General features: G+C 37.2%; 1 protein-coding gene across 3 annotated transcripts; it reads right to left on the reverse strand.

Moving 5' to 3' along the window:
* Window positions 1-1,216: 1,216 nt before the first annotated feature.
* On the reverse strand, window positions 1,217-4,009 carry LOC122830209. 3 transcript variants are annotated; one of them, XM_044115381.1, is made up of 6 exons: window positions 3,916-3,931; window positions 3,643-3,830; window positions 3,451-3,526; window positions 3,225-3,269; window positions 2,331-2,660; window positions 1,217-1,629 (listed from the first exon to the last, which is right to left on the reverse strand). In XM_044115381.1, the coding sequence occupies exons 3-6, from the start codon at window positions 3,503-3,505 to the stop codon at window positions 1,217-1,219; spliced, it is 843 nt and encodes a 280-aa protein (XP_043971316.1). In that variant the 5' UTR covers window positions 3,506-3,526; window positions 3,643-3,830; window positions 3,916-3,931. The 3 variants fall into 3 exon arrangements, with proteins under 3 accessions (XP_043971316.1, XP_043971318.1, XP_043971317.1); XM_044115383.1 differs by lacking the exon at window positions 3,225-3,269 and having other exon boundaries at window positions 3,643-4,009; XM_044115382.1 differs by lacking the exons at window positions 3,643-3,830; window positions 3,916-3,931 and having other exon boundaries at window positions 3,451-3,636.
* Between the last annotated feature and the right edge of the window lie 9,280 nt (window positions 4,010-13,289).

Consider the following 13,289-nt stretch of genomic DNA (forward strand, 5'->3'; position numbering starts at 1 on the left):
ACTGAACCAAGGCATTTGTAGGGCAAAATGTCATGGTTGGTCTCTCCATACATCCTTTCCTCAAAAAGTTACCCAGTGAGTTTTACAGAAAAAGCATAATGTTTCCGCCCACATGGAATGGTTTTCATCCAAACACACTTATGGAGTTCATGTCACAAAGTTCTATTTTGGTCTCATTTGAACCAATGAGTCCTCTGAATCAATCAGACGTTCATTCACTGCCGGATTTTAATCCATGACAGCAGAATGTGTTACTATGGTAACATTTGAGACTAGGCTGATAAGTCACCTTTTTCATGATTACTGATATTCCACAAAGTGAGAACTTGCATGGAGCCCTAGTTTGAAGGAAATTAACAATCATCTTCTGTTTCTTCAATTTTCTAATAATTGCACCAACAGTTACTTATTGCCTTCTGACCAAGTTCCGTGCCTATTGTCATCTGGACCGTTCCTTGTACAGCTTTGTGCAGTTCTACAGTGTTGTCCCTGTCCTTAGACAGCTCTTTGGTCTGAGAGGTTGGGGTCTGATTGAGTGTGTGAAAATTTGTCATTTATACAGGTAACAAGTCCTAACAGGTGTAATTAAAGGACCATTTTTTAAAGATCAACTAACAGATTTGTGAAAGCCTGACGTTTTGCTGGTTGGTAGTTGATCAAATATTTATCAACCATAGAATGCAATTTTCTATATATATTTTAGATGTTTAAAAAGTCTGGGTGTATCTACAATTAATCACCTTACCTCACAGTTATAGACCTCTACATTTTTAAGCAGGCAAGCTTAAAAAATACTTATTTCCTGCACTGCACAGCTTTCAAAACTCATTACTCTGACATTAATTTAGTTTATAGCAGCCACACTGTTAAAGTGTGCTTTCTATAGGTGTATTCCAAATTGTGTGCTGAAAACCAACAAGCCCTGTTCCCTCATCTAAAGCTCTCTATCAACCAAGTGCTTTTATAGTTTTAAAATTATCAGCATCCTTGTTATCACGTTTGAACAGCCTGTAATTTTCTTGTTTACCTGAGCCAAGAATTAAAAGGTAGAATTAGAAATATTCCAGGCTGGCAAGATGACTCACCCATTCTGTTTGGTTGCCATAGTTCTTTAATAGATTCTGAGTACCATCTTATTAATGATGGTACAGATTACTAATCATTCACTCTGACGTTTTATCATTCTCCAGAGTGAGTTTTTACTTTGCACTGTTCATTACTTTAACATGGAAATGAGAGGGACTAAAATAGCCAAAGCAATCTTCCCAGCTTGCTGTGATCTCTCTCTGTTTCCTGCAGAACGGTTGTACCCTGCAGCACCTTGAGCAGCCCGATGTTGATGTTTCTGAACTAAAGTACTTGCAATGTATTTCCCAGAAGTAGAACTTTTCAAAGAACAGTTATATGGCTTGTGTGAACTTCTCTCTGATGTACCGTTTAGGGTCAACCAACTGTGTATGATCATCCAGCCGTGGCTATCGATGCTTTTAGCTGTGTGCTGCATCACGGACCCATCTGAGACGTTACGAGAGTCATGAAACCAGTACACATCTCCGTCTGGATAGACGTGGTTGAAGATGCAGGATGGACCATCACTCCTTAAAACAGCTTCCACTTTCCCACAGAACTCTAAAGAAAAGATGAGAAATGTGTTGAAATTGCTTTTCCCCCCAACAAATTCTCAAATATCATTCAAGTTCTTTATATTTCTTGATTTAACACCCAATAATCAATTTATTAATTATACATGGTTAACGGCATCTTGACTCAAATTAAAGCATCATCCATGGCAAGAAGTCGGTGGATTTAGGCATCTACACTTGGTAAAAATTTTTGCCAGAATGGAGAAAAAATATTTATTATATGTTTAATGGGTATTGTTGGTTGAGAGAGGACAACCAGGGGTTAAATAATTACTTGTTAAAACCAAAGTATGATTGCCATGACTGAACAAACGTGGAAGTCCTTAAAGCAAATGAGCTACAAAAGCAGAATACTGAGGCCACAGTTTACACAGCCTCAGGAAAACTGGACAGCAACAGATTGGCAAACCAATCTCTCATCTAGTGGCACAGCTAAATTTGAGACTCATAGTCTTATTTACTGTGTCTATTCCTTCATGACAATATTGTACACATCTTCTACGGCTACCCACATAACAACGTTACACATTCTCAGTTACTTTTTCACAAAAATTCAAGCGATTTAAAAAGAGTGGAAAGAAAAAAGAATCTATGACTAAATGCTAAGGTTTATTTAAACTTTTACCACAATTGCTTTTAGAAAACCGATAAGGAACCGTCCAGAAAAGTTAAAGCTTAGACTCTGACCTTGCAGCTGCACCTTTGTGCATTCATTTGCCACTCCTTTGTTGGAGCGCAATTTGCACCTGTATTGTCCGCTCTGCAGAGGCAGCATTCTTTCAAACACCAGGGATAGTCGTCCATCTTCGTACTTGCAGTCGAAGTCACTTTGAAAGTGTCTTTGCAATTTCGTTATTGTTTGTTCGCTGTCCACTGAGCATAAAGACATGTTGCCATGGGACCACTCCATGTATTTCACTGACAGTCCAAGCTGAGGTGATGATGAGTTGCAGTGAAGAGAAACTGGTTTGCCACACTCTGCCAGTATCTTGGGGCTCACCTCCAATTTTACTGAGTCTGCAAGTCAACATGTAGACATTCAGTTAGTAACAAAAACGTGTGTGCTTCTGTGTTGTATATTAGTATGTTAATTATGTTGAGTTATGGAGGAAAGTTTCCTGCTGCTAGTCAAATGCAGTTAATAACTGATCACTGGTGAGTGTAACCACTATAAAAGCAAGGATTGTGCAAATCTGTTAGTGGATCATAATGATGTGAAACCCAGGGTCAAGACTGAAAGACATTTCTGATGACTTTTGAAAAACAATTGCTAATGCCAATAAACTTGGGGAACATTTTGGCCTGTTGTCAATCTCCCCATTTACAAGAGGTTCAACTTGAAGAAATTACAAAAATACACCAGCTCTATCTGACACTTTAAAGGCTATGCTATCATATTAAATATTTATTATAAGGCAATTTTTGTAGATCTTCTTATCTTTGAAGCCATCTGTCACACTCCTGGACTCACATTAAACTGGGTCATGCAACAAGATAAGGATTCCATAGGCAGCAGCAAATCTACAGCAGAACAACTGAAGGGGGAAAGTATCAAACTGTAGTAATGGTCCAGTCAAATACCTGGGCTGGGAGTGACTGAAATCCCACAGCAGGACCGTAAAAGAACTGTGGATTAACAAATGCCCACAAACTTGTATGAAATGTGAGCTGAATGTCCACGACAACAATAAGAAAGATACATAAAGTCATACAAATACAGATGACTTTTACCTATGATTGTATTCTTTCCAGTTTTTTTTTTTTTTTTTTACTCTGGGAAGTCAAGGAGGACAGATCGTACACTTACCTTGCATTGTGAGCGTAAACGCAGGAAAAAGGAAGAGCAAAACTGTGAACTCCATTGTTAACCGTCCTGCATTTCACTGCAACATAGAAAGGTTTAAATTAAAGCTGCTCTCTGTAAACACACACTGAAGTAAATAAAGTCGAACCGCGATTTCAAAACCACATCCTTGATAAGTCTTACACTTGACCAGACCTGTGAAGGATGTTTTTTTCTCGTCAGTTCTTCTTTTGCTCGTCCCAGAGTTCTTTGTTTCTCCAATCTTTTTATGGACACAAAGTTAATCATTACAAAACCATAAAGAGACGCCTGCCGACTTGACGCTCTGGAGGACGTGAATTGAATCCTTCAAAACAAGGAGATCGCAAATGAAGTGCGTATTCCTGTACATGTGAGAGAGAGCATACAGAGAGAAAGTGAGAGACAGCAAAAGAGAGAGAGAGAAATCAGAGGCTAAGAGTGAAAAACCTTTTTATCTAGCAGTAAGAAAATGACATAATTAGAGACTTCTATGATTCCTTTGAGATTGTACTAATTCTTCTGCCAAAAATTTTATGCTGATACTGTCGCTGTTTTTTTCCCTACTTTTCTTATTATGGCCAAAGGGGAAATGTTGTGATGTATTAAAGAGCCACTTGCACTTTGTGAAGACCTTCATTGTGTCTGCTTCTAAAGTGATGACTCATTTCTGGTAAGTAGTTGTAAATTCCCCTGACACGCCCTCCCAAGCACACACACACACCCACGCACGCACGCACACACACACACACACACACACACACACGCACACACACACCCACGCACACACCAACACACACACGCACACATGCTTTGACTTGCTTTCCTTCACTTGGCATACAAGCAGGAACAGGAAGTTACTTTGTTCACTCATAAATCTAAACTGATTCAAGTTTGTGAGCTTTCCTCATGGCTGTACATCAAAATGCAAATCTTAAGGCAAATGCAGTGTCGCAAGGCGGAGAAAATTTGACAGTAACTGATGCAAACGGATTAAAATCTTTAATAAGATTACAAACAAATGAGTTGGAGTGAATATATATGTGTACATATATTAAACAATTTCCTGATCACAACAAATGCTAAATGATCTTGCAGATCAGCACTGACAACAGAAAAAAAAGATGAGGCAATGAGTTTTCTGTTTCCATAAACATATTGATCAGACATTGCATCAGGGCTTTGAAGACGCTGGTCGAGGTAATTACTCCTAAACCTCTCACAGATCCATATGAAGCTCAACCTGTTAGGAAAGAAATAAGCTCTCCTTTAACTGTGAATTAGCAACATAAATCTGCATTTTATTTTTGTTTTTGGAATAAATCCACTTTGTAACTTTTTACTGTTTTAAACTAGCCGTTTATAGCAATATGTAGAATAGACAAACAAAATTGTTATTGGAAACTTGTCTACTGTTTTACATATTTGAACAGTTAAGAGCTTCTTTTATTCGTTTTGGGCATGTCGCAGTGAAATGGGAATTAAAGTGGCGTGCAAAAATACCACCCTTTCTAAAAAAGTTTCCAGTTGAATCCACCACAAATTTTAATGGATGCTTTTAGGATTTTCTTATAAACTGAGCAGAAAGGTCACTGTTAAAAGTCTTAAAAGTGTGGCGTGCATTTATAATTAGACCTTTTTTACTCTGGTAATCTTACATGAAATTCAGTGGAACCAACTGATGTTCTAAGAAAGTCTCAGACATCTGGCAAAACACGTTATTAAATAAATCATCAATTATAATGAAGACAAATGAATAATTGAGGCTGGTCTCAAAGACAAAGACCTGCCTCAATTAGATCGCAGATAATAGCATACTAGATAAATTTCACAATAATTTTGGCTACCATTGAATTACTGGTAAAAATCCCAAATTGGTGAGTCACTTGTTAAGTCTTGTTCTAGCCTGTTACTCTCAAGATTTGTGATGAATACACCCAAATCAAAAGCAACACCGGAGATTTACCAATTGTGTAAGAGTTTTCATAACCACCTAAAATATGCAACATGCACATTTCAGTGTTCTAAACTATCTGTATTTGTTGAAATATAATGTATTTTTACGTGTTGATAAACCACCATAACAGTCACACTGCTTCAGTACAGTATGCTAGGAAAGTAGGAACTTTATTACAAGTTCCTAGTAAAGATGAACTCCGGTTTAGTCATATGCCTTCTCCTCACATTTCACAATGCAATGTGAGTAGAAAGGTTAAAGTTAAAAGTCTTAATAGTGTGGCATGCATTTATATTTAGCTCCTTTTATTGTGATATCCCTAAATAAAATTCAGTGCAAACAATTGGTGTTATACAAAGACCTCAGACTTTTGGCAAAAAAACATTATTAAACAAATCAAAGTAGACAGGTCTCTGATTACAGATAAACATAAATCTTATTCTTAAACTGGACTAAATTTTAACTTCACAATACAAGAAAAAAGGGATTGTATTTAATTTGAATCATCAGCAAAAACCTCAATAAGGAAACAAACGTCAGACTATGCAACAAATGAAATCTTGGCCTGTCCATTTTTTTAGTTGAAAACGACCTGCGTGATAAAAGGTTTTGGTCCAGATAACTGACATCTAAAGGCTGCAGGACTGGAGTTTGAGACCAATAGATCCTACAGACTGTTTTATAAACCAGATGTAACTAAGTGCTTCAAATTCTTCTTTCCAGATTAAAGTAAAGTTTGCATTTCATTTCTAAATCAAAGAGCCTGGAGGAAGAGTGATAAGGTGCAGAATCCATGTTGCAAAAAGTCCAGCTGATGGTATATTTACCATCAGCTGTATGAATTTATTAGAATTAGTAGTGGTGGTAGTAATCATTTTATAAATATTATAGTTAGTATGGCTTATGATGTTCTCAGCCTCATTAGTGTTATTTTTGATCCATATCAGGGTAACATGGCTTCTGCTGGTGTTGATCGTCCACCAGGAAATTTTAGAGCAGGACCTGATACTTGTTTACACTGCCAGAGGTATCAAAATGTGTTTCAATAACCATGTTGTTACTGCGATTGGTCAGCAAACAGGCCTGATTTTTAACCTTGTGGAGAATCTGTCGGGTGTTGTGAAAAGAAAAATGAGACCTGACCTGACAGTGGTCATATTACGCTGCACTGATGCAATAGTTCAGGCAAAAATAAATGCTTAGATATTAACATAGCTTTCATTCTAATGTTTCAGTTTATAATATCAGTTTATTTTTTATTCACTCACATAATGTTCTGCTTTTCTTAGATACTGAATTCTGAGTTTTCAATATCTGAACGCAATAATCAAAATAGAAATAAAAGCTTAAAGTGTTTCACTGTAATGAATTCATGTAATATATCAGTTTCACTTTTTGAAATAAGAGACTTTTTCATTACATTCTAATTTTGAGATGTTCCTTGTCTCCCAACTTTTCCCCATTGCTCCCTTTCAGCTGTTAGATGTTGGAAATGGTTCTTTTATGTGCAGCTCTTTTCTCCACTGCATCTCAATAAAATCACGACTCTGCCTAGGACTTCCTATTTCCCAATTCTCAGCAATTTTTCAGGGAATTTACTGGTATATGTTGCATACCAGTAAATGTGACAATATCTTTTTATAGATATTGTCGCATTGTCCTTTGGCATCCTCTGATTCACAGAGTATCCAGGTCCTGCCAAACTTGTCCTCTGTTCGGATGTTCAAATAATTAATTTTATAATCTCCTATTCAATAAACCTCATTCCAGGAGTTGATGTTTTTGTCCATGTTATTTCTGGCAAACTTGTGCCGTGCCTCTGTGTTTTTTTTTAAATGGGTTTGGTTTCGTTCTTGGATACCTCCTATTAACCTGAAACGTGTATAGTCTTGACTGGATCAAAAAGGCAGGGCAAAGTGCTCCTGCATGGAGGTGGCTGCCTTGTGGGGGCTGCTGGTTCTGGGCTGGGATGGGACAGGGCCCGTCCTCGGAATATACCAGAAAGTTTACACTTTCAATGTGAAAAAGATATAACAGTTAATTGGTGCATCACTATTTTGGAGCCAACAGACTGAGACTGGGTGAACTTGTGCATATTCTCTTTCTATATCATCACGAGCATGTTTAAACAGGTTAACACAATTGTACACACTAAAACATCTGAATACAGTTGCTTCTTTTTGCCTCAGTACTCTAAAGCCTATAACACATTATCTGCCATTATGTCCAAGAGGAAAAGTGCATTATTATGAAGAAGTGACATTAAATTGTATCCTTGTGGCTGTGTTGAACCACCGTTGCTCATAATCATGACATTGTGAGTTAATTAGGCTAGTTTATTATTTTTGACAGGACCCTGGAAGTCAGCTCACACAGTGGAACTGAGAGTGAGCTGCCAGCTGTCTTGCAGACATTTAATATTCCTCATTCTCTCCCTGTTTTCACACTTTTTTAAAAAGAAATTTTGTCAGAAGCTCCATGTTTTGTGTAACGAGTGAAAAAAGGGATCTGCTTCCACAGAGAGCGAGATTATCCAGCTGTCTCAAGACTGATCCCAAACTTTCAAAAGCGTATTTCACAATTTGTCTTTTTATTTCAGTTATAATTCAGATTACACGCTTGCAGATATATGTACATGTGGAAGTCTGAAGCCACCACCGATTTGGAGAGAGGGATTTTAAGGTTTAAAGTGTTTATGTCGTTTGGAGAGGAAGTATGTCACAGTCCTGACTCAGAACTTCCAACTTCCTTATTTTCCACCAACTACATCTTGATTTGCTGCTGGATTCACTTTCTTGTTGACAAAAAGTGATCAGTGACATTTACAAATAACGCTCTAATTTTGCTCTTCAGATCATGGGTTATATCTTCTGGCTAGAAAATTCCAGCAAGCAGTTGTGATTTCCTAGGCAGAAGTATATTTACCATCAGCTGTATGAATTTATTAGAATTAGTAGTGGTGGTAGTAATCATTTTATAAATATTATAGTTAGTATGGCTTATGATGTTCTCAGCCTCATTAGTGTACATTGCAGGTTAATTTTTATTGTAGTCATATTGCTTGTTTCTATCAAACAAAAGCATGTAATTTTGTGTTTTTTTACTAATTACTATTTAGCTGGATGGATAGAAATAGCATTTCTATGCGTCTGTATATAGATCTTCACAAATTAGATGTTGATTTCAAGCAAATTTGCTTGGTTTCTTTAGTAAACACTTTGCTGGTTAGAGTAATTTCAGCTTGACTCTTTCAAAGCTATTTTGATGCATAAATTATTTTTTGTTCCTTTGGGAAATCTCAATAAAATTCTGCATACTCTAATACCTTTTTTTTAAAAAAAAAAAATCTTTTTAGAAATCATTATTAAATGCAAATCTTGAATATGTTCCTTCTAGTCTCATACAAATTCAAAGTTATTCACTGATTGTGTTGACTAGTTTTGAATTTTGAAAGCATCACCACAGAGTCTGTTATGCTGCTGAAATGTAGAAAGTATTACTGCTGCTGTCACCAAAATATTAACAGTGATAACTATGACATTAAAACAGTAAATCAAAAATAAAGTTAGCTGACAAAGAGTTTTACAGACACAAGTTAGTAACTTCTTGAAGAAGACGATCTGTAATTGCCCAGCTTTTATTTATGGCTTTAATAAATGAAAAGGAGCCATCGCTCTTGTTAGTAATAGCTTCCTGCTACAAGAAGCTACTCTGTTGCAAAAATTACCCTTTTGATCAGTAAAAAAGTGCCGGCGTCTGCAGGAACGCTGAGACATTAGGGAGCTTTGTGCTTTGCCATCTGTGCCCTTGTTACACACCAGTTTCACCATCATCTGCAGTCTGCGACACGCTTCAAAAGCATGTGACTTTTCTTGATTGTTGTGCAGCTGTCTGCCTCAGATGACTGCAATGTGACTCTAAGTGATCCGAGACTATAAAAATAAACCAGGTTGGAAATGTTCCTTCTCATATTAATCCAAGTTAAAGCTTGTTTTTACCAAAACATGCTTTTTTTAACGCATTTGTTCAAACTGTCATTATGTAGTTGAGACTAATGTTGAGCTCGATCTGTAAAAAGATGGAGCTCAACTGTGCTTCTATTGCCATCTGAAGAAATGCCCCTCTCCCGATCAAAAACAGCCAATCAGAACCAGGAGTAGCGTCTTCGCGCTGTCCGTCATTCTTGTGAAAGTGCTGTTCAATGTGAAAATGGTGGAGAAACAACTTCCAGAAAAACTGTTTATATGCCATAATCAGTGGCTATGCTAACTAGCCTGAACATTCACGACAGGCTTGGTTGTGAAGAGTTAACTGTATAGCAGAGAGCAAGGGAGAGGGTGTGAGTAGCTGCTACTTTAGCATCTGCTTGACAGCAAAACCACAGATGATTTATTTGTTAATGAGATTGTAATTGCATCCAGTTTGCAAGGCGATATGTTATGTAGTCCGTCAGTCTGATCATCTAACTCCTGTTCTAACAATGTCGACAGATTAAAAATCAAACATTCTGTCGCATCCTTCCATGTAGTTTTTTTATGAAGGATTGGGCCACAAGGGAAACAGTCTAAAATAAGATTCTTTAGAGTAGCTAATATCTCTCCAGCAAGACTGATACCTTCAGAGTTTTTCCAAATGTAATTTCTCTAATTTGCAAAACAAACTACTTTTTGCGTGAATGTTGTCATGTCTTCTGGTGCTCTCAAAAAAGATGCAAGGCTTAAGTTACATGTAACCCGTGGATCCTCTAAGCCTCATGTTGTCAGCACCTTTGATGCATCACAAATTTCTGTTTATCACTCAGAAACCAGCTTGGGGGAGATCAAAGGCATGTTTTGCTGCACCAATTTGGCTGGAGGCATTCAGGAAAAATGGCTTACCTCCTTAACACAGAGCCAAGTTAAAACTTTATGCAAGTGTATAAAAGTGCAAAGGTTTATCTTCTGCATATTTTCACTTTACAGCTGGCAGCGTGCTATCACTGTTACTGAGTCAAGCCACATTCTTTGTCTTGGCTCAGCTGGAGAATTAGGCTTTTGAATTAGGCCACTGAATGGGTTTTGTGATAGGGTGGTTCAAATTCGATCAAAGTATTATCAGTAATAAAAATGCTCAGTGTGTGAATCACAACATTCAGGCTGCCACCTTCAAAATGAAGTGCTTACACATTGTAAAAAAAAACAGCTTAAAGAATCTGACCAATAAATTTGAGGTAACAATTTGTGCTCATTTTGGCTGTTTAAGTTGTAGAAAATATGTTTTTTATTAAACAGTAGCTTTTGGAAGCACTTTAAAACTGGGTAAAATGTAAAACTTATCAGTACATTATGAAACTGCTGTAATTAATCATAGAAATTGAGTAATTGTAACTCTTATGAGTATGAAATTGCTCTGGTGTTATAATTCTGGGTTGTTTTGTGATTCTTCTGTGTTATTTAGTCTCTTTCTTTCTTGCTTCTGTTTTACTTTTGCTCAGTCCTTCTTAGTGTCTCCAGTTATTTCTTGTTACTCTAATTTAATTATGTTCCTTAGGTCTAGTCATTATTTAGTGTTAGATTCATTTCCTAGTCCCTTGTGTACTCTCCCTCGCCCCCTGTGCCATTTTCTTTCTCTCTCGCCTCACACCTGAAACCCGTTAGCTCATCAGCCCAGCATTCATTGAGATTTAAATTCACAAATTGCAACGATTGTTTAAATATCTACTATTGCGACAAATTATTGAAATATATTGATTTTGAAGATGGCGGTTGTTACATCTGTTGTTCTGTCTCTTTTTTATTGTAGGTTTGTTGAATTTAGACAATAGTTAAAAAAGGCTGCCTGTCAACATCATTCTGGGCTGCTGCTGACATATTGTGTAACTTGTTAAACTGATGTGTTTTATGTGTGACAACCTGCTCAGTATTGATGAATAAACACTTGGCGGTGTGCCTCTCAAAGCTCCTGCTTAATCCAGTTGCTAACGTCCGTTGTCACACCTGTTCATGGTTTCAAGATGTTCAAAAAAATCTAGTAAGGCATTCAGTGCGATTGCAGCGTTTGACTTGAGGAGAAACTCAAATTGAGGATTCATCAGGATTGTCCCAGAAGGAGACATGGTGCTCGTTTAGGATGTAACTGAAGAAGAGCGTGTAGACAAAGAACATGAGTGGGCCAGTAATGGATCTCTGTGGGATCCATTCGCTTTACTGTGAAGCTTGAGTCTTTTAGGTGTGACTTAAACCCATCAAGACCCTCCGATTTTATGAAAACAAAATTGTCGAGCCAAGAGTTAGAAACAGAGATTCATGATCATTTGTATGGTCAGGCACTCACTAAACTGTGAAACATCCTTTGTCTTAGAACTTTCCATCACTGCTGTATATTTGATCAAATATGAGATATTTAATTACTTCAAAATGGTAGAAAGACTGCAACTGATTAAAGAACATTGCAATTACAACTATGCAATGCAATGTATCTATTTTTTACTTCTTAGGATCCCTTACAATCTATGATCAGGAAAAATATGTTGATCTTATTCATACAAGAACCACAGTTGAAAGGTGTGTATTAAAAATACATAAACATTAAGAGCAGAAACAATGGAAACAACAGATGTTCTAACAAATTACAGCTTCATGTACATTTTAACGGAAACGCACCATGGAGGGAAGGAAGTACATTTCCTCTAATGCTCCATTGTTAATGTTGATGAACTTAAGTGTTTGTTAACCAGGAATGTTCCATCTCTCTTTCCATCCCTGTGGCACATCTTCAGTCCAAACTGTTACACAATAAACAAACGCTGTACTGTTCTAGAGGTGTTTTTATCTCTCATGTAGCTGATGAATTTTTCAGCGGATGTTATTTGGGCGTTTTGGACCGTCGTTGTGGCTGTTGGTATTCATGGACAGGTTGTATTAGCCTTGCACCTTTCCCTGGGCACTCACCACTGTGATTTAGGAGAACTATACAGCCATGCATTTTTAGACAGGTAGTTGAGAAGAAGGCTGGGTGATTTATGCTTTTGTTTACAGTGGAGTGTGGGGACCTAAACTGGCAGTGATGAAGATGGGAGGCAGGCTACACTAGACAAAGTGAATATAAGTGTGCAAGTATGAGTGCATACCTACATTCATGAGCTTCTAAATTTGGGTAAGTTATCCACAAAAACAGCGATGAGAGTGAAAAGCAGATGCCAGTCAAGTATCAGTTTTGACTTTTTGCAAAAGTGACTTGAAAAACTTATCCACATCCCTCAAATGTTTCCAGATTTTTTCACATTAAGAACACAATTTTCAAAACTTTATTGAGATCTTATGTGCTGATGTAAAGTAGCACACATAAAGTGTTCAACTGGTTTTGTGTAAATAATCTTTTTATATTTAGCCAATTTTTCTCAGAGTAACCATAAAACACGTCGCGAGAGGGTTACCTCCAGCAGTCCTCAGAGTTAACTGCTCCGATGACAGGGCGCCACTCCGTCTTGAAAAACGGAATCCACTTTTGTGTAATTTTTATTATTAGAAATCCAGTTGTTCTCTGAAGACTTGAGAGGTTTGTTGGAGAACACTAGTGAACGAAAAACATCATGAAAACCAAGGAACACAAAAGAAAGCCAATGTTACGCGAAAGTCACAAGACGTCCAATTTGGAGTTTGCAGCATAGATGTAGAAGGTGTTCTGGTCAAATCAAACCAAAACTCACCTTTCCCATTAAAGTGTAGAGTTATGTTTGGCTGTACACTAATATCCCTCATCACACCAAACGTAAGATGCAGAGTTTGCACTCTGTAAGTTATCAAAAATGATGATTGAGTCTGATTTAGCAAAAGCAAAGAAGCGAAAAAAAAAAACATTTTTTCTCCAGGTGTTCAAAGATAGTAAT

The sequence above is a fragment of the Gambusia affinis genome, linkage group LG04 (genome assembly GCF_019740435.1).
Source record: "Gambusia affinis linkage group LG04, SWU_Gaff_1.0, whole genome shotgun sequence".
Taxonomy (NCBI): Eukaryota; Metazoa; Chordata; class Actinopteri; order Cyprinodontiformes; family Poeciliidae; genus Gambusia; species Gambusia affinis.